General features: G+C 55.2%; 3 protein-coding genes and 2 long non-coding RNA genes across 9 annotated transcripts in view; 3 read left to right on the top strand and 2 right to left on the bottom strand.

The window, feature by feature from the left end:
* The first annotated feature begins 217 nt into the window (after positions 1-217).
* On the top strand, positions 218-3,033 carry LOC143674987 (uncharacterized). Its single transcript, XR_013171310.1, has 2 exons — positions 218-529; positions 1,230-3,033. It is a non-coding gene; the product is annotated as an uncharacterized LOC143674987 (long non-coding RNA).
* LOC143674986 (uncharacterized) lies at positions 2,694-14,152 on the bottom strand. Its single transcript, XR_013171309.1, has 3 exons — positions 13,937-14,152; positions 7,838-7,985; positions 2,694-5,483 (listed from the first exon to the last, which is right to left on the bottom strand). It is a non-coding gene; the product is annotated as an uncharacterized LOC143674986 (long non-coding RNA).
* PHF13 (PHD finger protein 13) lies at positions 6,539-12,199 on the top strand. The gene is made up of 4 exons (XM_077151468.1): positions 6,539-6,633; positions 8,950-9,051; positions 10,195-10,729; positions 11,226-12,199. The coding sequence occupies exons 1-4, from the start codon at positions 6,595-6,597 to the stop codon at positions 11,450-11,452; spliced, it is 903 nt and encodes a 300-aa protein (XP_077007583.1). The 5' UTR covers positions 6,539-6,594; the 3' UTR covers positions 11,453-12,199.
* Positions 14,153-14,255: 103 nt separating the features above from the next.
* On the top strand, positions 14,256-21,322 carry THAP3 (THAP domain containing 3). Of its 3 annotated transcripts, none has more exons than XM_077151467.1 (5): positions 14,256-14,377; positions 17,078-17,270; positions 19,166-19,228; positions 19,642-19,743; positions 21,138-21,322. In XM_077151467.1, exons 1-5 carry the CDS (start codon positions 14,304-14,306, stop codon positions 21,198-21,200), a joined length of 495 nt encoding a protein of 164 aa, XP_077007582.1. In that variant the 5' UTR covers positions 14,256-14,303; the 3' UTR covers positions 21,201-21,322. The 3 variants fall into 3 exon arrangements, with proteins under 3 accessions (XP_077007582.1, XP_077007580.1, XP_077007581.1); XM_077151465.1 differs by lacking the exon at positions 21,138-21,322 and adding an exon at positions 20,132-20,964; XM_077151466.1 differs by lacking the exon at positions 21,138-21,322 and adding an exon at positions 20,101-20,373.
* The window catches only part of DNAJC11 (DnaJ heat shock protein family (Hsp40) member C11), a 72,980-nt gene continuing 71,208 nt past the window's right edge, over positions 21,310-23,081 (bottom strand). For all 3 annotated transcript variants that reach the window (XM_077151461.1, XM_077151463.1, XM_077151462.1), the window contains exon 16: positions 21,310-22,895. In XM_077151461.1, coding sequence (XP_077007576.1) covers positions 22,870-22,895 — 26 coding nt within the window. In that variant the 3' untranslated portion in view covers positions 21,310-22,869. The remainder of the gene's footprint in view (positions 22,896-23,081) is intronic.

Here is a 23,081-nt window from a genome sequence, read left to right as displayed (position 1 = left end):
GGACCCGGCGCGGAGGCCGGGGGCGGGCGGGGTACGGGGCGGGGTGCGCGCGGGCCACCTCCCACTTAACCCTGCCGGGCCCGGAGCCGTGTCCTCCCGCACCGCGTCCCGGGCGGAGTGCGCAGCTCGCCCACCCCCGCTCCCCGGGCTGAGTCACCCGGCCGCCCGTTCCCCCCCCCCCCCCTCCTTCCAAGGCCTCCTGCCCCCTCCCCACGCCGCCGAGCCGGGGAAAAGCGCTGAACTGCGGCCTCTCCGGGCACCCGGGAGCGGGGGACCTAGCAGGCCTGCCCTCAGCCCGCCCAGCCCGGCTGGAGGAGAGCGGGGTGCCCGCCTCCCTGGCCTCCCCCTCCGCGCCGGGCTCCCCCAACCGCCGCCTCCCGAGCCCTAGAGCCGCTGGGCAAAATGGCTTTTTTCCCCCCAAGTTCCTCTAGTTCAGAGGGTTGGTTGGTAACCCTCTCACGGGGCAGATTTCAAACCACGGGATTGCTACAGTTCAGGACCAAAGGCTGGACAAGTCCAAGAGCTTTAGGTGGGTTTTCTTTTCTTTGAGTATTTATAAAGGGCGCGGATCGTTGGCAGGAGTTTCAAACTGAACTTCAGGCAGCACCCGAGGAATCCTTTTGGTTTCCGAATCGTGAACAGACTCTCAGACCCTGCCGTCCAAAGGGGGCAGGGCTGCTTGGGTGCTCACCCTGGCCTCCCTGGGGGTTCTAGGGCTCCAGAGGCAGGGGTCCCCGTACTAACAGGGCGGCCTTAAAAGCCAAGGGATGTGGCCGTTCAGAAATCTCACCCTGTGCTCTGGCCAAGAAAGGAAGCTGCTTTTTTAGCGCCCAAAGGAACAGCCCCAGAGCCACAGTTTCAGCCGGTGACTTTATGTGCCAAAGCTCCCTTGTTTGGAAGCCACTTTTTCTTTAGTTTGAGGTTTGTTCTGCAGTTTTAGGGAAGGCCCATATTTCCCCTCCCAGACCTCTGGCTTGGTAGAGGAAGCTCTGGTGTTTGTAATTTACCCTCAGCCCACGCCCACACCTCTTATAAACACATTCCCGGGGAATGCACCCCCGGGTGTCCAGGAGTTGGCTGTTGTTTCTCGGTTCCAGCTAAGATGGTGCAGCCTTTGGAGAAGACATTTTGTTCTGATTCGGCCTCTGAAACAAGAACGCAGACCTTCCCTTCCACGCGTGAATCGCTCCTCATCTTGTGGTAACAATGCCTCTGCTCTGAATTTCCAGGCCAGCAAGGGGAGCATAGGCCCGGGTGAGAAAAGTCTCAGGTACCCAGGCGGGCTGCCTGTTGCCCATAGATGGACTGTTCACACAGCTATTCAGGGCCGCGGCAGCATTCCTGGGCCCGGGACCGGCCAATCGCTTCCCTGCTCAGGCTTTGGGACCAGAACGTCGGAGCAGCCAGGAAGTGGGATGTGTGGAGCAAAAAGTTCCTCTGGGTCTCAGCTCCTCCACCTCGCATAAATCGGACGTTTAAAAGCAATAACATTTCCAGAGTTAGAAACTGAGCACAACTTTTTGCATTCCTAATAAAAGGGGTTTATTTACACAAATCATGTTCAGCCTTACTGTGCAGCCTTGAATAATGATGTAGATATTTATTGGAATGGAAAGATGTTCTTGTTAGAGTGTTAATTGAAAAATCAGATTATAAATGTTATGATCCAATTTGGTTTATCTGTTCAAATGCCTAGGAAAAAACTGTGAAATAGAATGTTTTCTCCAGGTCTGTTTAATTTTTGCTTGCCTGCATTTTCTGTCTTTCTATACAAAACATATGACTTGTGTATTAAAGAAATAACACAAGTTTAAAATAGAAATTAAAAGTTCAGCTGTTAAAGGAAAAGTATATTATCAATATCCTGGACCCAACAGGCAAGCCCTTGAACCACATGTATGGTTCTAAGGCAGTAAAGGAATTTGGTTAGAAAAGAAAAGGAACCCTTTTAGGCCTAACAGCAGTGTTTGGAATTCTGCGTAATCTACTAATAACCCAGCCAGGCATGCTATTTAGTGCTTTTTTTTGCTTGGTAATCTCATCTGTTCAAAGTGGGAATACAAGAAATTAATTCACCGCAGTGTGACAATATGATACAATCTGTAAATATCTGATCAATAATAGGGTAATTTAAACTCCTTGAAGATCACCCAAGATCCTGGTCTGGTAAAAATATACTGCAAAAATATTTGTATTTATAGATTAACATCCATCTATGAAAGTTTTAGTTTTACCTCATCTAAAATCATGAAAATGGTCTTTCCCTAAGTAACTTATTTATGATAATGTGATTCAATGTTAATACTTAACATTAATAATTATTTATAATTACTTAAATAATAATTATAATTTCACTAGTGTCCCTACGGTACCGTTATTTTTTAAAATTTCAGCTATTTAATTTTGATGCCATTTGAATTCTAATTTTAGGCAGGTCAAGAGGTGACTGCCTGAGATAATTTTTAAAGTTGCAGCAACCCTTTTCTCTTTTCTGCCTGAGATAATTTTTAAAGTTGCAGCAACCCTTTTCTCTTTTCTTTTGGCAGCACTTAGGAAATATATACTTTAGCATTTACAGAATCAGAAGAGACTGTGCCTTTACTCCTATAACACACCTCAATGCTTTCTGATTCTAGGCCACCTAAAGTGTTGTTTGTAATGTATAAACTTTTGAAAATGATTTTGACAGTGGATGGTGGTGATGGTAGCACGACATTGTCAACGTAATTAACAGCACTGAAATATGTATTTGAATGTGGTTAAAAGGAGAAATTTTAGGATGTATATATGGTACTATAATAGAAAATTTTTAAAAATCATTGCAACTGCACAATGCAAACAGTGGGCTCTAAGTTAAACCGTAGGCTATAATTACTAGCATAATTATAAAAATGTGCTCTCATCAATTGCAGCAAATGTTCTACACCAATGCAAGGTGTTAATAATAGGGTGGCATAAGGGAACCCTATATTTTATACATGCTTGCTCTGTAACCCATAAGTTCTCTAATAAAAACAAAACTTGTTAAAGGAATGTTACAGCATTCTCTATTTATTAAATGCATTATATGTAAATGAGATAATGTATATAAATGAGATAATATACATAGAAATGTTTAAACATTGTCTGGCATGTGGCATTAGCTATCATCTTTATGTTCTACCTGTATGAACCATAAAAGAAATTCATTTGATTCTTCTGGCATAGATATTTTTCTCACCGTATAAAAAGTTGACAATACATAGTTTAGAAATATTTATTAATGGTTTGAAATCAATCACACACATCATATAGATGTGCGGTAGAAAAGATACTAAAAAATGGAAATACAATTCTGAGGAATTTTCACTTTTTTTTTCCCCTCCTGAAAATGGAAGTGAGGCCAACACAGAAAACTAGGGTAGGAAAAAAAAAAATCTTGTTATACTATTAAACTGGACCAACAGCTGTAACACCCGAAAATAATTCAGGGAAAAATATACCTTTGGTAATGTTCACATCCACACTCGAGAATAGATAGATTAAATGGGAAGCAGAGAGCATTCCTGAATGTTCTCCAAATACATGCAGTGGAGCTAGTCAGTGAGATTTAGGAAGGTGGAACTATATTTGGTAACCAAATTAAAATAACTACATTCTCAAGTTACTTACTGGGAAACCATGGTATTCTTAGTATTTTTCAACTTGTCACAACCTGTGCTACTTGTTGGCTTTTTTCCCTCCTCTTTCCTAGTCACTATAATCATCTGAGTTACTATTCAGCAGCAGGTATAATTTTTTTAAAAGTAGAAAACAAAGAACCATAGACTCCAGGGATCTGGCTACTGGGGCTAATGCTGTTGAATTAAAAATGAATTCTGGATTCGCCCCCTGGAGCCCAGGAGTAAGTAGACCTGAGAAGTAAACTGGAGAAAATGAACAAATCCAAGCATGTCACACAGAGAAAAATTACTTTAATACCCCACAGCTAGGCATCCTGCTAACTGAATTTAAGTCAGTTTGGGATAGTCCTTTTTTGAGTCTTGAGAAGGGATGATAAATATTAATGCCTAAACTGCCTCCAAAGAGTTAAATTTCTAAGACAAAGGAAGGAGACAAAAAAGTCCTTCTCTATGATAAAGTTTTTTATTTTGGTAGAGTGGCAGGCAGGGAGACAAGTGAAATACATCATGTAATATACACAGGTCACATCTATGCACTAGGAATTATGAACTAAGAATGTATTCAGTAAATATCAATTGAATAACCTCTGAGCGAGAGTTAATGATCTGAGTTTGGAATTTTCTTTCCTTAGTGTGTTTTAGCAGTCCAATATAGCACCCTGAATCTAGGCTTGGTTTTTGTCATACAGTCCCTACTTAATTTGAACAAGTTCTTTATCACTGAAGTTTGAGAATCAGTTTCTTAAATTGTGTATGTATTAATGTTAAGTATGTGAAAAATTATACGATAGGGAATAATGATCAGTTATAAAAAAAACTCTCTTCCTTCATTTGGATTTCACCTCCAATTATTCTTCTTCTTGGTATTTACACTTTTATATTACCAACAGGATGTCCTTCCTAGCTGAGTCTTATTCAGGCCTAACAACTGGTAACTGCTGGTGAATCTGACCCTGGGCAAAGCTGACTAACTTCATGACACCTGCTCCAGCAGTGATCAGATGACATCCCAAATACATGGCTAAAGCATCTGAATGTGACAACAATGGAAGAAATTGTTCAAGAAGTTAATAACGATGAGAAGACATTTCCAAAGGCTCTGTTTTTATCTTAGCTTTAGAAGGCACCTAGTCTGGCATCACCTTTGGTGAGCCCAAAGGCTATGATACTGCTGAAATAACATAAAAGTAACAATGACATTACAGTCAACTACCATTTATTGAACTAGGTACCACGTTAAAAATGTTAAAGCTGTGGAAATTCTGGCTTGGAGAATTATTTGCTAAGATAACCACTAAATCAGAAATATCTCAACTGCCAAAATTGCAAGAGCCAACCATCTCGCATTCGATGCCATCCAAATATTCCTATCTTCTAGGAATTCTTTCAATTATCGTTTAGATTTAGTACCTTCAGGATTTAACATGTCTGATCTGAATTTAAAATTTTATGCTACTCCCCTCTATCAGCTTCTTGTCTTCGAAGTTAGAAAATAGGGTGCTATTGAATCATATGCATTTTGTGGACATGTTTTTCCTTTTAAGTGGTATATATTTTTAATATTAAAGAATGCTAGGCTTGTTTTGGACAGGACAGTTTTCAACTCAGTGTTCAGAGAGTTCTGCAGAGTGTGTCAAGTTGCAGAACGCTCCGCAGTCCAGCGTTTACGTGTGCAGTCTTCAATTCAATATCAATACGAACAAAGTAAACATCAGTACCCAATATTGCATACCGTGGTGTCTCCCCTTCTCGACCGCTGTCATTCTATGGAAAATGAATCCAGCGAAGTGAAGGGCCGTTTGCCCAAGGGGAGGCGAAGAACTAGAGAGAGAGAAAAAAAAGCGCATTTAAAACAAACGTCTTCTGAACCGTCGACCACACGAGTCGAGTGTTTTAATGCGGTAACCCGACACCAGGTGAGGAGCTCCCGGGAGGGCCCGGATCGCCCCCTGACCGCTCGGCCCGGGACCGTCCTCGTCCGTGGGCCTCGGCAGCGAGAAGGGGGGCCGAGCGCCACACCGACCGCGGCGAAAACAAGTTTCCCCCGCCTGGCGGGGCCGCGGGCCGGGGACTCCGCCCTCCCGGAGGGGGGCCCGGCGGGCGGGCGGCCTCGACGTCAGCGCCCGCCCCCGACGCCTGGGACCCCAGCCCCACAAAGGGCCGTGAAACCCCGAGCCTCAGGAGAGAAAGGGAAGGCGCGAGGAGGCACCGCCCCCCGCGACCGCGGCCGCTAGCCCTGCCCCCACCTGCGAGGACGCCCCCCGCCCTCAGAGGCCGAGGCACGACCGCCCGCGCCGCCCCTCCCCCCACCGGCCCAGCCGCCGCGAGCCCCCGCGCCTCCCCCGCCCGGGCGGCCTCGGCTCCCGGGGGCCCCGCCTCCGCAGAGCGGAGGCCGCCGCGGAGCTCTATGGGGGCTGGAGTCCTCGAGGCGGCCTTTGTGCGCCGCCGCGGCAGGAGCGGAAACTACCGCTCCCACAATGCTCCGCGCCACGCCCCCGCGCCGTCGGCTTCTAGTCGCCCCCAGACTACATTTCCCGTCAGCCCCCGCGGCCATCCCGCCCTCCCTCCCGAGACACGAGCCGAACTGGGCGTCAGGTCGGGGAGCCGGTCGGGTTCCCGCTCGCCGCCGCTGCCGCCGCCGCTGTCGCCGCCGCCGCCGCCCCCCGCAGCGACTCTCTCTCCTCGTCCGCCGCGCCGGCTGCGGGAGCTGCATCGCCGGCACCGCTCGGCCGTGGAGCCTCCGGAGCCCAGAGCCCGGGTCGCGGACACACGCCGAGCCCCCCATCACCTCCAGCCGGGGCGACCCCTCCCCGGCCCGCCCTCGTCCTGCGCGGCCGCCGGAGCCCCCCGGCCCCGAGTGGCTCCGTCGCCCGGCCTCCGTATCCCGGCCCCTGAACTCCCGCAGTCGCAGCCGCCGCCCCCCACCCTGAACATGGACTCCGAGTCCTGCGCCGCCGCCTTCCACCCGGAGGTGAGTGAGAGCTGCCCCGGAGGGCCCCGAACCCCCCCACCCCGCGCCCCCGGCGCGCCCGGCCCCTGGCCAGCGGGAGCGCCGCCCTCCCCCACCGTAGGGTTTCCCTCCGCCGGCCCCCCGGGAGCCAGCCCCCGCCCCCCACCCGGGCCCGCGCCCGGTTCCCCCGCCGGCCTCGCCTGGGCGTCCTTTCCCCCGACGCCCGCGCCCTCCGCAGACCCCCTCCTCTCGGGGCCGCGCCCACCCTTCTCTCCAGGGCCGCTGCTGCCGGCCTCGCGTCGCCCCGGGACCTGTCTGCGCCCCCAGCCCCTCCCCGCCCCCGGGGACTCGGTCCGCGCCGCCGCCCGCCGCGCCGGCCGCTGCTGCGGGAGGAATCCCAGCCCCTCCCCCGGGAGCTTTCGTTTTGCCCCTCGGACGGAGGAGACTGGGCTCCGCGCGGCCCCCGGCTTCTCCTCTAATCCCCCCGCGCGGCCCGAGCGCCGGTACCCCGCCCCCTGACTCCGCGCTGCGCCCGAGCGCCCCCGCCCCCTCCGGGACTCGGAGTGGGGGTGCCTCGTCTTCGGGGTCCCCCCTCCCCTGCACATTCGCCTCCCCCAGTGGGGCCCCCGTTCCCCACCCCCCGCCCGCGGGCTCCGCTCGCTCCGCCCCGACTCTCCCCTCCCTCTTTCCGGGGATTCGGGCCCTCGGCTCTCCCGGCCGAGCCCCCCGGCGCCCAGCGCGGTCACTGCCTCTCCACCCGCGCCCACCCGCTCCCCCCCTTGCCCGCTCGGGTCCCGGGTGCGGGTCCAGCGGTCGCGGCGGCGGCGGCAGGCGGGGGCGGGGAGCGGCGCGCCCTGCTGCCTCGGGCGGGGAGCGGGCTGGCCCCCGCCCCCGCCCCGGTATCCCGAGATCCCGCCCGCGGCGCCCCCAACCTCGCGGGCTGGGCCCCGCACCTTCCGGGGCCGAGTGTCGGCGGGGGGGCGGCTTCCGCGGGAGGGCGGGGAGGGGGCCGTAGCGCCATCTGCTTGCCTCAAACGCGGCCGCGGCAGGCGGCGGGCCGGCGGGGGTGGGACCGGCGCGGGGTCCCGCCCTCCCATCCCCGCCCCGAGTCGCGCGGCCGGAGCTCCGCGCCCACCCCCGCCGGTTCCCCGCGCCGCCGCCCCTGCACTTGGCCTCTGGTTGCTGACCCACTTCGGCGCGGGCCCGCCGAAAGAAAAGTTCTTGCCCGAGTTGCAGGGCCCCGGCCGGGCGGGAAGGGCCTGTCCTCACGGGCGGGCAGGAGCCTTCAGATGCAAAAAACTGGGTCTTGGGCTGCGGCTGTTACTTTGCTAATCCTTCCGAGTGTCCGATGAGGGGTGCAGATCGGTGCTTTCCTAAAACCAAATCGAGAAAATAAAAATAGGGGAGCCTTTGGAAGAAACCTGGGGCTGCCCCTCATAGTGCTCCGCCTTTCCCCGCACTGCCCTGAGTGGCCCCAGGGCCTACCCTATTCTACCCCCCTCGGTGACTTTGGCTCTAGCAGGGCAGCGAACCCCAGGCTCTGGAGATGTTAACTGGACAATGAGGTTGGGGAAGGCGTGGGGAGTGTACAGGTTAGAAAAAGGTCCCTTTCATAGATGCGTAGAGACTCCCTAAGAAAAGTGCAGGCAGTTGTTTGCTCAGGAGCAAATAAGGGCTCCTTCTTGAGGTGTCCCTAGGTTGAAGTGGCACAGGACACATCAGCTTGGATTCCAGTGTTCCAGCTGAAGTGGGCAGATGGGACCAGCTGGAAAGTTCCTGGTCTGCCAGCATTTGAGGGCCAGGTCTCCCTGGGGATCCATAAAGTTCCCCGCTGGGGAGGAGGAGCTATAGGAACAGGTCCTCACACAGCCTGGCTGTGGAGGGGTCCCCAAGAGTCACCTGAGAAAACCCTTCAGGACAGAAAATCATTAAAATATGTTTAAGCTGTGGCATGAGTTTATTTTCAAGGTGGACGATCTGTAAGCATTCCTCACCCCCAAGAAAAAAAGTTATTAAAACTCCTGAGGCCTGTAGGACAGGATGAGGGCAGAAAATGCCACGTGAGCACCAAGAAGCACCTCTGTGCAAGTGTTTACCTCCCAAGCATTATCTCCTGGTGTTCTTGGTGTAGGACTCTCTGGCTCTTCCTTCAGCCTTTGGAAAGCAGTGTTATTTCTTGACCCGAGCTCACCTTATCTTGTTTCGAGTGTTTGTGAATCTAGTCATGGTATTTTTGAGTGGCTGAACCTGAAGGCTCTAGCTTGGCTAATTCAGTCCCTGCTGGCCACATGCGAGTGTCCACTTCGTGACGACGACTCTGTTTTCCTATCTGAGCAGGAGTACTCCCCTGGTTATAAGAGGCGCCGGACTGTGGAGGATTTCAACAAATTCTGCACCTTTGTCTTGGCGTACGCTGGCTACATCCCTTACCCGAAGGAGGTAATACCCAGACCTTTCTAGACCTTTCTGTATGGTGTTGGGCTGTGACAGACTGTGGCGCGGCTGTCGGGGTTTGGGTCAGGGAGGGGTCGGGTCGCATGTATGGTCATCTCGGGCTGCAAACAGCAGGAGTTGGCAGAAATTCTCGCCATCTGCCTGCTCTTAGCACCCTGTTCTGGGAGGTGGCTGTGACCATTTTGCACATTTTAAAGGTGAAGAAACTGAGCGAGGCTCAGAGCCAAGGTTCCCTGCTAACAGGGCAGAGTTTGGGGTTTGGCCAGCCTGGCTCTGGGGCCTCACCACCCAGCCTTGCACTCAGCATCCTCCTTTCTGTGTGAGCCACACAAAAGAGACTCTCATCGGGCTTGTGGCCAGATCCCCCTGACAGCAGCCTCTCCACGTGGTAGGAGGGTGTTTCTTTGCTGAGAAATGGGCACATGTGGGCCAGAGCTGCCACGTTGCATCGCTTAGCCTCAGGGCCCTTGTTCATATTGTACTAGGCTGGGAAGAAAAGAACTTGGTATTTCTAGGAGGCAAGATCCAGGCATTGAGTTATCATTTGTACTTGCCCAAAGGTGGACAGTGCTGTCTTTGTACTAAGCAGAGCGGCACTGTTCACAGATGATGTGCTCCAGCCATCCAGGGGAGCCGAGTTATACTTGCTGCTTGGGGTGGCGATTGCTGACTTTGATTTTGTAGTATTTGGGGATATCGCCAGAGTGTTAGAATATTCTCAAAACTAATTTAAATTCATTTAATTTAAAAAGTACCTCCCTCAGGAGGTCAGACAGTAGGAAAGATTTTAAGATCTGACAAAGATAAGTACATGAGAGAGTGTTTTCAGCATTCGTTTCCAGATATTTGTTGCTCATCAACTAAGTCTCCAGTTCTAGGAGTGGGGCTGTGGGGCAGCAGTGGAAGGCAGACTGCCTCTCTTCACCCCCCTACCCCTGGCACTGACGTTCTGTCAGGAGGGCCACAGTGGGCACTGGTGACACTGTTCCTCGGGCATAAAGCTGCTCCGAGCCAAGGAGTCCAGGGTTTTGTGAGGTCTATACTAGAGACCCCAGCTTGGGGCCAGTACTTAGCCCTGGTGCTGGTCAAAATAGTGAGAAGCCGCCCCCTCTGCCTGTGTCCTTTTAGGAAGTCCCTCTAAGGAGCAGTCCCAGCCCAGCCAACAGCTCTGCCGGGACCCTTGACAGCGACAGCTGGGAGGCCAGCTTCACCGACATCTCCTCCTCGGGTCCCCTACCTGTCTCTGACCGCTGCTTTAGCCACCTGCAGCCCACCCTCTTGCAGCGAGCCAAGCCCAGCAACTTCTTATTGGACCGAAAGAAAACTGACAAGCTGAAGAAGAAGAAGAAGAGGAAGCGAAGGGACAGTGACGTACCGGCGAAGGAGGGGTACATGGGGAGCCTGCTGGAGCTGGAAGCCACTGACCCATATGGAGAGACCCCCACCAGCCCTACCCTGCAGGAGATCCCCCAGGCTCCCAGTGATCCCTGCTCAGGCTGGGACTCTGACACTCCCTCGAGTGGCTCTTGTGCTACAGTGTCACCTGATCAGGCCAAAGAAATAAAAACTGAAGGCAAACGGACTATCATCCGGCAGGGGAAGCAGGTGGTGTTCCGAGACGAGGACAGCACCGGCAATGATGAGGACATCATGGTGGACTCAGGTCAGTGGGCCCTGGAGGGTGGCGGCACTTTCTGATCAGCAGTAACAAGAGAGGTTCTTGCCGGCTGACGCTTCTGAGCCATGGAGGGGTGTGAGCACACACATCTCCCCAGAGGGTCTGGGTCCAGTTGCTTCTTTAGAGTGTGAGAGCCAAGAGTGCCCCTCATCTCCAGGGAGAAAGGCACCCAAAGGCCTGTCTTATTTAGGAAGGGGTCGATTACAGTAGAGATGGCCGAGATTCTGAGACAAACCCCAGGACATAAAAGTGACGTAGCTCCCATACAGACATCTATGGGCACTTCCTGGCTAGCACATATCCATTGCTGTCGGTCAGGTGTTGACTGCATTTTCAGAGAGAGGAAGTATCGGTGTTTGCCAAAGTTTTGCTGGTTTTTGTTTATAGAGTGACAGGTGTCACCATGGTTCAGTTCCCTGTCCACTGGTGGAAAGGGACTGTGATGCTGTCCTGTCCTTCTTATGCAGCTCTCTCTTTCCAGATGATGATTCCTGGGACCTTGTCACCTGCTTCTGCATGAAGCCGTTTGCCGGCCGCCCCATGATCGAGTGTAACGAGTGCCACACCTGGATTCACCTGTCCTGTGCAAAAATCCGGAAATCCAATGTTCCAGAAGTGTTCGTCTGCCAAAAGTGCCGGGACTCCAAGTTTGACATCCGCCGTTCCAACCGTTCCCGAATGGGCTCCCGAAAGCTGTTTCTGGACTGACGGTTGGCAAGCGATGAGACTGGGCTGGAAATGGAGGGACTGTGGGCCCTCTGGCCCCTTTTGTAGTTGGGCACAGAACTCTGAGCTCTGGTACAGGCAGACCTCTGCCAGCCAGATGCCTACGCAAAGGGCAGGTTGTCCGAGGTATAAACTGTATATAGCCAGTGACCGAATAAAATCTTTGTTGGCCAAAGCTGCTGCTAGAGCCGTGATCTCTGCAGTGGAAGCAGACTGAAAACCCAAGCTCAGAGGGGTTTGGGTTAGCTGAAAATGAGGGTACTTGGTAGTTGTGACTTTTTGCTATCATTGTTAACAAATTCCCACCGATTGGAACAAGCGCTCACTGTTATTCCCCGCTTTTGCTGTCCTTGGGGAGAGGCTCACTGTGTTCCTCCCCCGGCCTGAACGTGTATGAACAGCTGTTCATGTGAGCTCTTTCCTTTGAGTGTGAGTCCTTCACCTGAGTGTGCAGCGGCCGTCCAACACCCCTTCCCTGGCGGCTGGTCCTCCCTGCTGCTGCCTGCGGGAGTCTTCTGGTCTCAGCACGAGAGGAGCCCTGGGGCAGTGGACTAGCTTGTGGTTCCTGGTTTTCCTCTTGCTGGTCACTAGGGACAGTATGCGGCCACCTCCCTGTGGAAAGGCGGGAGGGGTTGGGGGTTGAGGTGTTCATAATGCAGTTTCTGTTTTGCACGATGTAAAAAAAAAAAAAAAAAAAAGCCCGTCTTTTTGCACGATAAACAGCCACAAGTTTTGGCAAGCTGTCTTCAAGGGTGGGAGCACTGGGCTTCCCCCTCATCTCACCCCCTCACCTTATCCCAGCAGTGACAGAAAGGTCAGGCGACCACCGGGACGTTCAAGGTGTCCCACCAAGTGATGGAGAAGTTGGGGGAGGAGTGCCTTGTCCCGGGGCTCGGTGGCACCAGTCGCCCAGGCTGGCCTGCTGGTCCTGTAATGTCAGGTTCCAATTGGCGAGTGGGTGCTGCCACCAACTTGGCTGTTGGGCATGTGCCGCTGACCTGTGCGAGGGCTTTAGACCTGAGCCAGGAGGATCCCAGACGGGAGGCCCCGTGGGGCTCAGCTCATGGGCAAGGCACCCCGGAACGCTGGCAGTTCTGGGGCTCCACAAGAGGAGGGCTTCGGCCTTCCCTGTGGAGTGGCATCACTTCGAGTCCTCCCAATTGCCTTTTGTGAGTGGATTGGTGTGTTTTTATAAGGGTGGTTCTGGCAAGGTGCCAGGGAAGAAGGTCCAGGTTTGCTGTATTTATTGCAGCAGGACAGGCTCGCAGTGCCCCCCGCACCCTCTCCCCGCAGCACCGCGCTGGCCTAACTGTAGCTCGGCTCATCAGAGCCTGTTTCTTGTCTAGTATCTTTCATGCGCGTTCAGCTAACTGTTGTCTTTTTTAAAAGTTCTGTTGCTTCTGTTTACACAAAAGTAGAGAGAAATAGTTTCTGAATCCCAGTTTCTTGTGAAGATCCCCAAGGGGAAAGTTGTGCTCTAGAGAAAAATAGTTAAAAAGCTGGTTTGGAAACAGCCTTCTCCCCAAATAACTGGCTGACTCTGACTAGGGTGAACATCCCAGGAAAGGTGGGGAGAATTTGCCAAAGATCTGCCTTGCCACGTTGCCCCATCCATTGTTTTCACCATGAGAAGAACCAAAGTTCCAAAATGGTTTTCTTTTTTTTTTAACCTAACCAAGTGTTAAAAGTGCATTTTTTGGAATCCATGTGTTTAAAGAGCAGAATTGCCCATGCTGGGCACTGTTCTATGGGCTGGAAGATTTGTGGCCTGGGGGCGCCTCTGTGGGAGGCCTTAGGTATTCATCTCAATTTTGATTTCCTTTTTGTTCTTTTAACAGATGTATTACTGTGGGTGGGGCCAGAAGTCAGACCCCTGAGCTTCTGTGTCAGATCGAGCTGGCCTGGGCAGCTGCAATCAGCTTCTTTATGCAAATTAGGTATGGCCCGGGCGAGGGGCTAGTTAGTGGCTGGTGAAGTGAGGGGAGGAAGAGAAGTCACCCCAAAAGTAGGCCCCTCCCATTGGCTTTGGCCAGGCCAGACACTTAACTCGTTTACATGGTTGTGTGTAATTATAACGTTTATGTGTATAAAGCGAAGCTGTTTCTGTGAAACTGTATATTTTGTAAATAAATATATTGCTACTTTGAGGTTCACATCTCGCTTCGGATGTCTGTTCTGTACTGGACAATTGAAGTTCTCCCTTTGTCTCCACCCCAAAACCATGATTACATGAAGACAAGTGGGCATTGATCTAGCTTGGGTTTGCACTTGGCAGGACGCAAAATGCCCACAGCCCTAACACCCTATTCTGAGAAATTCTCTGGAAACCAACCATAGCGGGTGGAGGTACAGTTTCCACCCTGGGTGGTGGACCCGCCTCGGCCCCTCGCCCCCGCCGCCCCGCGCCCGATACCAGCAGCCCCAGCACCTCCAGTGACGGCAGGGCGGCAGGAATCTTATTAACACCTTAAATGTTGAATATACTGCCTAGGTTGAGAGTCGGACCTCTGGTTTCCGGGTGTCCCAGGCTGTTGGGGGCGGGAGTCTGGGCCCCCCCCCGCAGGCGAGGAGGAGGAGGGCTCTGGAAAGCTGGGGCGACACCCGCCCCGGCTCGTCCCGACGGCTTCCCGGGCCGAGTAGTGGCCGCTGCGCGGGGACACGGCCACCTCTGGACGTGGCGGGCCCGGGGGCTCGCGGGTCCCGGAAGCGCGCGTACGGGGCGGGCCTTGGAGGCGGGCCAGGCGCGCCCCCGCCTCCCGGCGCCGCGCAGGCCCCGCCCCCCCGCCCGCCCGCCGCCATCTTTGTTAGGGGCAGGCCGGCCTGGCGTCCCGAGATGCCCAAGTCGTGCGCGGCCCGGCAGTGCTGCAACCGCTACAGCAGCCGCAGAAAGCAGCTCACCTTCCACCGGTGAGCGGCGGGGCGCCTAGGGGCGCGGGAGGCCCGGCCCCAGGGCCTGCGGGCACCGGTCGACCCGGCGGCCTCGAGCGCCGGGCGGAAACGGGCCCCAGGGCCGCTGCCCGGCCCGCTGGGAAGGCTCCGGGGCGTCGGCGCCGGGCCGGGCACCTGGACGTGCCTTGGCAGGGGGACCCGGGCGGCCCGGGTGACGGCCTGGGACGGGACCTTGGGCGCAGGCCAGCCAGCGCCCTCGGCGAGACGGGGACGCGGGCGCAGAGGGATTGAGTGATCTGCCCGCAGCCATGCAACTCGGGCCAGCCTGGCTAGTCCAGGAGGGCTTCCTGGAGGCGGAAGGACTTGGCGCGGGGCCGCGGCTCGGAGGTCACTTCCCCAGGGGGCCGCCCCCATGCTCTGGGCGGCGGGCTGTGAGCTGCACTTTTCTTCGTTGTATTTAGCGCCCTCTGAACTGCACTTCCCGCGTTTGGGTATTTAGTGCCCCGCCGTCTCCCGCAGCTAGCACGGCGCGGGGACTTGGTCTCCTCCTTTACAGCTGTGGCCTGGAACCTGGTCGCTGTCAGCGGCTATTTGCCGAGTGAATGGATGAGTAATGGCTGACGTCGATCAGGTCTGGCTACGTGCGGGCCGCTTTGCTAAGTCTCCTCCATGCGTCATTTCCCGTAGGAGGGGGCAGAGACCTAGGTGGGTGCAGTGGAGGCACGAGAACGTTCCAGGAGCGGCAGGACTGGGGGTGGTGCTGGTGGTGGTGGTCAGGGAAGCACGGTGGGGGCCCTGGGCTGAGACAACTGGTCCCTGTTTCGGGGGGCAGGTTGAACCTTGCAGGCTTCACGGTTCCAGCCACCGAGGGCCTCTCCAGAGCGTTTAGAGCGCACTCCCAGGGGTTGCCTGCACGCACTGCCCCCACTGCCTCCCCTCCTGTGATCCCCTTCTTGTAAATAAATGTTTTTATTGAGGTTTACCATACGTAAAGAAAAATGCACACATCATCAGTACACAGCCCAGTGAGTTTTCACAAGGTGGGCACAACTGCCATGGATTAGCGCATGGCCAGCCCCCAAGAACCACCCCCCCCCAGTCCCCCTACCTCCCCAAGCGGACCCTTTTGATGCCCTCTGTCTCTGTGGACACGTGTTGCCACTTTTGAACTTTACGTGGATGGCCTCACAGTCTGGCCTTTTCTGTCTGTCTGCCTTTGCTCACCCATGTGTCTGTGAGTCACCTGTGCACGCGGCACGACTTCCTTCCGGTTTACCTGCTCTCCAGCTGCAGAGCGTGCGGGTGTCCTCCCTCTTTGGCCATCGCGGACACGCTGCTGTAGGCGTTTTTAGTGGACGCATCTTTAGTGCATGTGGTATACATTTTGGTTGGGTCTACACTGGGAGTGGAATGGTCTCCAGTTCTCTCCGGAACCCATTCCAATCAGACTTTCAGCCCACCCTCCCACAGAGTAGCTCTGTCAAGGTCACCGGTGGCCCTTTGTTGCCAAATCCAGTGGTCAGTTCTCTGTCCTGAACTTAGTTGACCTCTGCAGCCTCTGGTACTTTCCCGCTGGGCTCCAGGACACCACGCTTGGGCCTCTTCCTTTGTCACAGGTGCTCTCGCCGCCTTTGCCGGATCGTCTGCATATCCCAGGAGGATATGCCGCAGCACCTCGGCCTGTGATGGGCCTCGTTCACACGCCCCCACGCACGCTCGCCACCCCCAGCCACACCCAGCCCCCACCACCCACTGTGCCCCCCCACTGGCCCCCACCATCCACACCCTCATCTACACTCACCCCCACATCCACACTCAGCCCCACCACCCACATGTGCCCTCCCCACTTGATCGGCATCATTCATACTCACCCCCACCACCCACACGTGGCCTCCCACTGGTCCCCCACTGTCCACACTCAGCAACCCCCATCCACACTCCCTCCCCAGGGCATGGATCTTGCCCAGCTGTGGCTTTTCCTTACAGGGACATCTCCAGACACACGTGTCCCCCTGCCCACTCAATTTCAGCACTTGAACATCTAAAAAGCCACCTCAGATCTGACATTCAAATGCAACAACAAACTCCCGGGTCCCCAGCTCCTCCACTGCAATACGTGAAACCCAGAAGCCCTTCCCCCCACTGCTCTGCATCTGCCTCGTCTGCCAGCATCCTGGGCCAAGGCCCTCGGTGTCCCCCTGCAGCGGGGTGGACTCCAGCCCTGTCGCTCCCAGCCCAGAGCCGCCTGAGGCTTCCCATTCATTCCTTGGGGCCCTGTGGCCCCTGCTCCCTGCTCCCCCTTTCCTCCTGCCTGTGCTGGCTCTGCCCCTCTGGCTTCTTCCTTCTGGCCCTGTCCAGGACCTTTGGCCTTTGCCCTTTCCATTCCACAGTGCTCCCTCTGCCCCTTCCTTCCATCTTCTTCTTCAGGTGGCCTTCCCCGACCACCCCATTGGGGTGGCATGTAGCAGGCTCCTGAATAAATGAAGCAGACAGAGGGAGCTTTGGAAACACCCATCACTTGGGCTCTTTGGCCCTGTTCATGGTCTCAGGTTTTCTCCTAGGGATACCGCCAACAGCCAGAAGCCTCCAGAAATTGGCTGTGATTTAACCAAGTGAAGCCATAAAATTTTCACAGTTGTCCAGTGAGATCCTCTGGTAATGTGAAAGCCGTCCGAGTTCGCTTTGCTGATGCTGAGCGGTCTCCCCGCCGCCCACCAGGTTCCCGTTCAGCCGCCCGGAGCTGCTGAAGGAATGGGTGCTCAACATCGGCCGGGGCAGCTTCGAGCCCAAGCAGCACACGGTCATCTGCTCCGAGCACTTCCGACCCGAGTGCTTCAGCGCCTTCGGAAACCGCAAGAACCTGAAGCACAACGCTGTGCCCACAGTGTTTGCCTTTCAGGACCCCGCGCAGGTAGGGCACACCTCGGCCCTTGAGCCTTTCCCCTCCACAGACTCGCCCAGCTGTCAGGGGCTGGAGGGGAGACGTTTGCAGGGAAAACCAAGGCTCAGAGCTGCAGCCAGAGCAGTGCCTGGCAAGCCCCTGGGCTGGGTGCTCTAAGGGAAGTTGTAACTTAAAGCCGCCTCCCCCCCCCCCCCCCCCGCCCCCGAAATAAACTCTGCCTGGCTATGGGATGCTGTCGAAGAAGCGGATGGGCAAATGCTCCCAGGGCTTGCGGCCGCCCCACCTGAGAAGTGTTCAGGCCCAGTGCCCTTTTCCTAGCAGCCAGCGAGGCTCAGAGAGTGTCTTCAAGCCAGCAGGAGTTGTTCAGCACCCAGGTGTGCCTGGGACTGAAGGAAGGAGCAGGTGGATGGTAGAGGGAGGGGCGCTGCAGGCCGGGCTGCATGGGCAGAGGTGTGGAGGTGGGAAGAGGTGGGGACACCTTTGGAAACAGTGTCAGCTCAGGTTGGTTGGAGGCTCACCGGCAGCCAGAGTGACAAGCAGGGACTGGAGCATGACAGGCTGGGACAGGCTGTGGGTGGTAGGGTGAGGCGGGCAGGGAGGTGCCTCTGGCTGCAGGTGAGAAGCTAAGGAGGGAGGCTAGACAGGAGGGAGGCCACTGTGGTGTCCTAGGTGAGAGCGGCCGGGAAGCCTGAGCTGAAGGTGGGAAGAGGGTGCAGCGGCTGGGTTCTCAGACCATGGCAGGCTGGTGGAGGGGTGCATGGAGCTTGCAGAGTACCTGGCCAGTGCAGAGCTCTCGCTCCCTGAGATGGGAGATAGAGGAGGAGCAGATGGCGAGTTTTGGTCTTGTGCTTGTTGAGCGTGAGGTACCAATGGCACGTTAAGGTGGAAGCGTCCGGAGGGCGTGGGCTGTGTGGTTCTGACTCAGGAGAGAAGGCAGAATCAGAGCCTGAGAGGGGGCAGTATTAAACTTTGTAAAATCATGAAGGTGGGCAACCCCTTGGAGATGGCAAAGTAGTGGTGGAACAAAAAAAAGACCCAAAAGAACACTGCAAACTTGACTGACCGTACTGGGAGTAAAGCACACCCCCCCCCCCTCCGGATCCACTTCCAGCAGAAGCCTGGGAACCATGGTCCCTAATCCTGACTTTATTTCTTAGCAAACACCCCAGAACGCCCTGCCTTGGCCTCCGCTCTGGAAGCCCTCTCCCAGGGATGCCGCGGGCCTCGCTGCTTTCATCTGCTCAGGGTTCCTGTAAAGGCTGTCCCTCGCTGCACAGTTTATTCAGTCAGTGTTTGTGGTAGACTTCGGGTCCCCAACTTAAGAATCTGGTTGTGTATCTTGCAGAGATTAATTTAGTAACTAGGCAAGAGGAGTGCACACCCCTTAGGCGTCTCAGTTCTTTTGATGCCGGGGGATGCAGGGATGTGGGTTGCAGCCCCTGTGGTCTTGGGAGGGGAAGCTCCTGGCTGCAGCCGCCTGGCTGCCCAGGGATGGCGGATCCCAAGACAGTGGCATCTAGAGCTGTAGGCGACGTCGTCTACATGGCCACCACTCAACGGAGCAAAGGTTACTGACTCACCCACTGTGCGCCTGGTAGGATGACACATGAATTAGGTCCTTGGCTTTACAGGTACCTCTGCACAGGCTTGCTAGCAAGATCTGGGAGCATCTTTGGAGAAGGCATGCGGGTGGGCAGGAGGCACATGGAGCTGGGCTGGGTCCCCGTCCCCGTCGAACTTCACACCTGTTGGACGTGCCCCGCACGGGCTGAGCCGTGCAATGAAGATGAAGGAGACCCTGGCCTGGCCGTGGGTCTTCTCAGGGGATGTGAGTTCCGAACCTGCCCAAAGCGAGCCATCCACACAGCCTCTCCACACCGTGTCCATGTGCTTCTGTCCTGCAGCTGGTGAGGGAGAACACAGACCCTGCTGGAGAGCGAAGAGACGCAGACTCTCCGGGAGAAAAGGTGCGTCTGCGCCGGGCTGGGCCCCAAATTTGGAGCTGGCCCGTGGGCTGGAAGTCGGGGCACTGGGCAGCACCTCCCTGGCCGGCTCGCCAGTTGCAGTTCACGATACTCTCCCAGTAAGCTAGAGCTTTGGAGCCCCTGCTTTGGATGAAGTTAAGCAGAAGCCTGTCATGCTCTCTTTTCTCTGGTCCGTGTCAAGCCTGGCCTGGGCCTCATTTCTTAAGCACCCAGGTCTGGGGTCTGTGGCAGGAGGAGGCTGGTTGTCTCTGTCCTCATGCCCCCAGAGCTGCCGCCTGGACCAGAGGCGCTTCCCTGACAGCGGGGAAGGATTATGGGATGGACAGGGGACAGCTGGGGGAGTATCCGGTGTCGGCCGTGCTCAGCGGGCCTGACCCTGCCCTGCTGCTTCCCAGGGCCTCGGCGAGGCGGGGGCCGAGCACAGCGCTGTGCGGGGCGTGGATACCGCCCTCGAAGAGCTCCAGCTGCCCCCGAACGCTGAAGTCTTGGCAAAAGAGGTAAGAGGCCGGGTCCCAGCCTCGGGGTGGAGGTAAGAGGGCGGCACCCAGCGTGGGAGGGCTCCTTCACAGCGAGAGGCCGTGCCCAGGGAACCCAGCTGAGCAGCTTGGTGGGAGGTCGGATTTCCAACCTTCCTGATGAGGTGCTGCTGGGCCACAGCCATGATCCGGGCACACTGAGCCCTGAAATACTGCCTGCCTTTGGATTTCAGGGAGCAGTGAGTGCCAACATGGTTGGGGTGCTAAGGAGTTCGGTGACATACCTCCCTCGGGGCCCCAATCACGCACCCCCTTCCTGCTGGGAAAAACGCCTTGGCCTGTGTCAGGGCCCAGTACCCAGACTTCACCTCGGGGCAGCTCCCCATCCCGCACCTGCCTCTGTCCTCAGGTCTCACCGTGCAGCCTGGGAGCAGCCGAGGCCCTGGGCCGGCCGGCCAGCCCCACAGGGCCTGGAAGGCCCCTCCCCAAGCAGCCATCGGACCACAGCTATGCCCTTTTGGATTTAGATGCCCTTAAAAAAAAACTCTTCCTCACTCTGAAGGAGAACGAAAAGCTCCGAAAGCGTTTAAAAGCGCAGCGACTGGAGATGCAGAGGTTGTCCAGCCTCCTGCGTCCCCACGGGGAGGGGGAGCGGCGGCCACAGGCCAGCCCCCCGGCCAGGCAGCAGAGCTGAGTGGGGCGCCAGCTCTTCTCAGCAGTCGAGGGGTCAGCGGCACCCAGGGCCGGGCAGTGGCCTTGGGGCCCTCACTGGTGACAGTTGTCTGCTATCGACCCTTGGAAAGTAGCAGCGAGGAATGTGGGGCTGGAGAGGAAGGGGCTGCACGGTGCAGCACATAAAGAGGATCTTCCATGTGGTCTGTTGGGTAACATCCGGCGACTGGGGAGGGAGGGGCCGTGGGCAAGACAGGCTGCGTGCTATGTGACATGTGGCCCAGTTGGAGGCCAGTCATCTACGGCTGTGCATGGTGGACCACAGACCCAGGCCCCAGCAGACCAGAAGCTACTTCCTGGAAGAGCAGAGCAGACCGTTCTCTCTAGGATGCATTTTCCTGAGGGGCAACCTGTTCCAAGGATACACTCCCCTGACCAGAGGGAGGGAGTGGGCTCCCTTCCATTGGCCTGGACACCCAGCGCCCCTGATGGTGAATGGGCCGAGGCTGGCCTCTGCCTCCACAGCCTGGTTTGAACCAACAACATAATAAAACGTCTTTCCAAGCTGCAGTTTTGCCTCCTTCATTTAAGATCAGTACTAAGTACTAGTGCTAGGTTTTCTCTTCTGTCATGGTACACTGTCACTGAGAAGACTAAAAAAGTTGTGACTTCAGTTAATTAAAAAAAAGAGAAAGCTAAGGACACTCCAGGCATAATGATTTCCTAACTCTGCACTTTCTCAGGCCAGCATTTGCTCTGGAAAACGGAATCAAGGCATCGAATCAGTCCTTGTGTCTAAAATGTAGATCGGACAGTGAAGAAGGGAACGAGGCCCAGGAGGTAGGCCTGTCTCTTACTGTGCATGCTCCTAGAAACAAGCACACAGATAATAAATAAAAAAACACTACCCCCAGCTTTCAGGAAAGCTTTATTATGGTAAGAGAGTGCCTTCCAAACAATCAACTCAAACAAAATGAGGAAAGTTGGTGTCCAAAAGATCCACCTGCAGCTGAAGGAACAAAAGCCCATTTCCAAAGTCCAAGATTCATTTCACACGCAGTTTATTGCACGATTCATTAAGACTCAGGTCAGAGAAACCTTTCTTTTAATGGAGATAAATATCCCGGAATTATACAACCTGAGCTGTTTGTAAAAAACTGAAGGACAGGGTCACTTGGATGCTTACTCGGATGCCAGAGCCAGCGCAAAGGAGCCTGATTTCACCAAGAGCTGCAGAGGTGATGAGACCCAGAATGGTCACCTCCCTGGGCTGGCAAAACCACTGCTGATCCAGTAACAGGACACACACCAGGCCTATGTGTACCAGGTGGCTGCTGGCTGCAGGTGACAGACCAGGCTACTCAGGTATAAATACTCTGCACCCTCAGAGGAGGGTCTTAGGGGCAGAGCCACCCTACCCCACCCCCCCAAGGAGCCCAAGTGAGGGCCGGACCTGAGAGTCTTCGGCTGGCCCCTTCTGAGGGGCAGCAGTGCTCCCTGCTGGGTGACCATGTTCCCCACACCTGTGGCCCAGGGCAGGCTTTCCTGGGGCTTTTCCTATCTCTCAGAGTTTGGCACCTGCCTGCACCCCTGCCCCATTACTCTCCACTACCCAATGCTTCCCCTCTTCCTGGCGAATCTCTTTCCACCCCAACACGGTACTGTAGATTCAGGTGGGCACGGGCAGGTCCTGCTGAGGGGTGGGGGGTGGGCTTGCATCCGCTGCCAGAGGGACCCTTCCCCACAAGGATGCAGGTAACTCCTGGGAGGAAGGGACATGACAGGGATGGGCCCTGGGACCGGGGAGACACTGATGTCCCCAGCCAAGGGCAGTGGGAATGCTTTCTCTGAGAAGTCCTGGGAGGGGGGAAAAGAAACATTTTCAAACCCGTCTGTTTTCAGATAAAAAGCATATTATACACCTAGAATCCTCTCCAGATTCACTTAGTAATTACTATGTCAATAGAAAGAGGTGGTCTGGGGGAAACTGACTGAATAGAGCCTCACTTGATCCTGGAGACCTGAGCAAAAGAAACTCCTTCCTTTCTTTCCATTTTGTTTTCCATGTTCAGTTTGGAATTTAGGAAAAGTAGTTCACATCCTAAGTGTGAGGGTGGGGTGTTCCATAAATACCTCAAGACAGAGACGAGAACTACCGGGTGGCCGGCCGCAGCCAGCGCACAGGCTCAGCAGCCAGGTGCAGGGGCCCAGGCCCCTTCCCTGCAGGAACATGATCCTCGGGGACAGACACTGTGCTGTGGTCTGATCCAGGTGGGGCTGCCTCAGTTGTCCCTCCAGCACCCACGAAAGCTGGGGTGTCTGTGTGTGCCTTCACATAATTGATATGGTACCACCTTCTATAGGAATAATATAAAATAAAAATAATCTGATGTTTGGGGTTTTCCTTGCTTCCAAATTTGTTGACTCTCAAGGAGAGGTTTTGTAGCCACTTTTTCATCTGGTTTCTGAGGCAGATTATCCATCTGTATCAATCCTGTGAGCTGTAAAAGAAAAGATAAACTCAGGGGATCAAAAGGCAACCATTTCTACATAAGGGGTTTAGCACCCCCGCAGACAAGGGGCTGCTGGGCCTTGACTGAGCAGAACACAAGCTAGTTCTGGGACATGGAGGAGCAGCTGGGTGTGCCTTAATGCCCAGTCATCGAGCTGCGGGATCTCAGAAGAGT

Source organism: Tamandua tetradactyla, chromosome 2, assembly GCF_023851605.1.
Source record: "Tamandua tetradactyla isolate mTamTet1 chromosome 2, mTamTet1.pri, whole genome shotgun sequence".
Lineage (NCBI taxonomy): Eukaryota > Metazoa > Chordata > Mammalia > Pilosa > Myrmecophagidae > Tamandua > Tamandua tetradactyla.
This window is presented reverse-complemented; position numbering and strand designations above follow the sequence as displayed.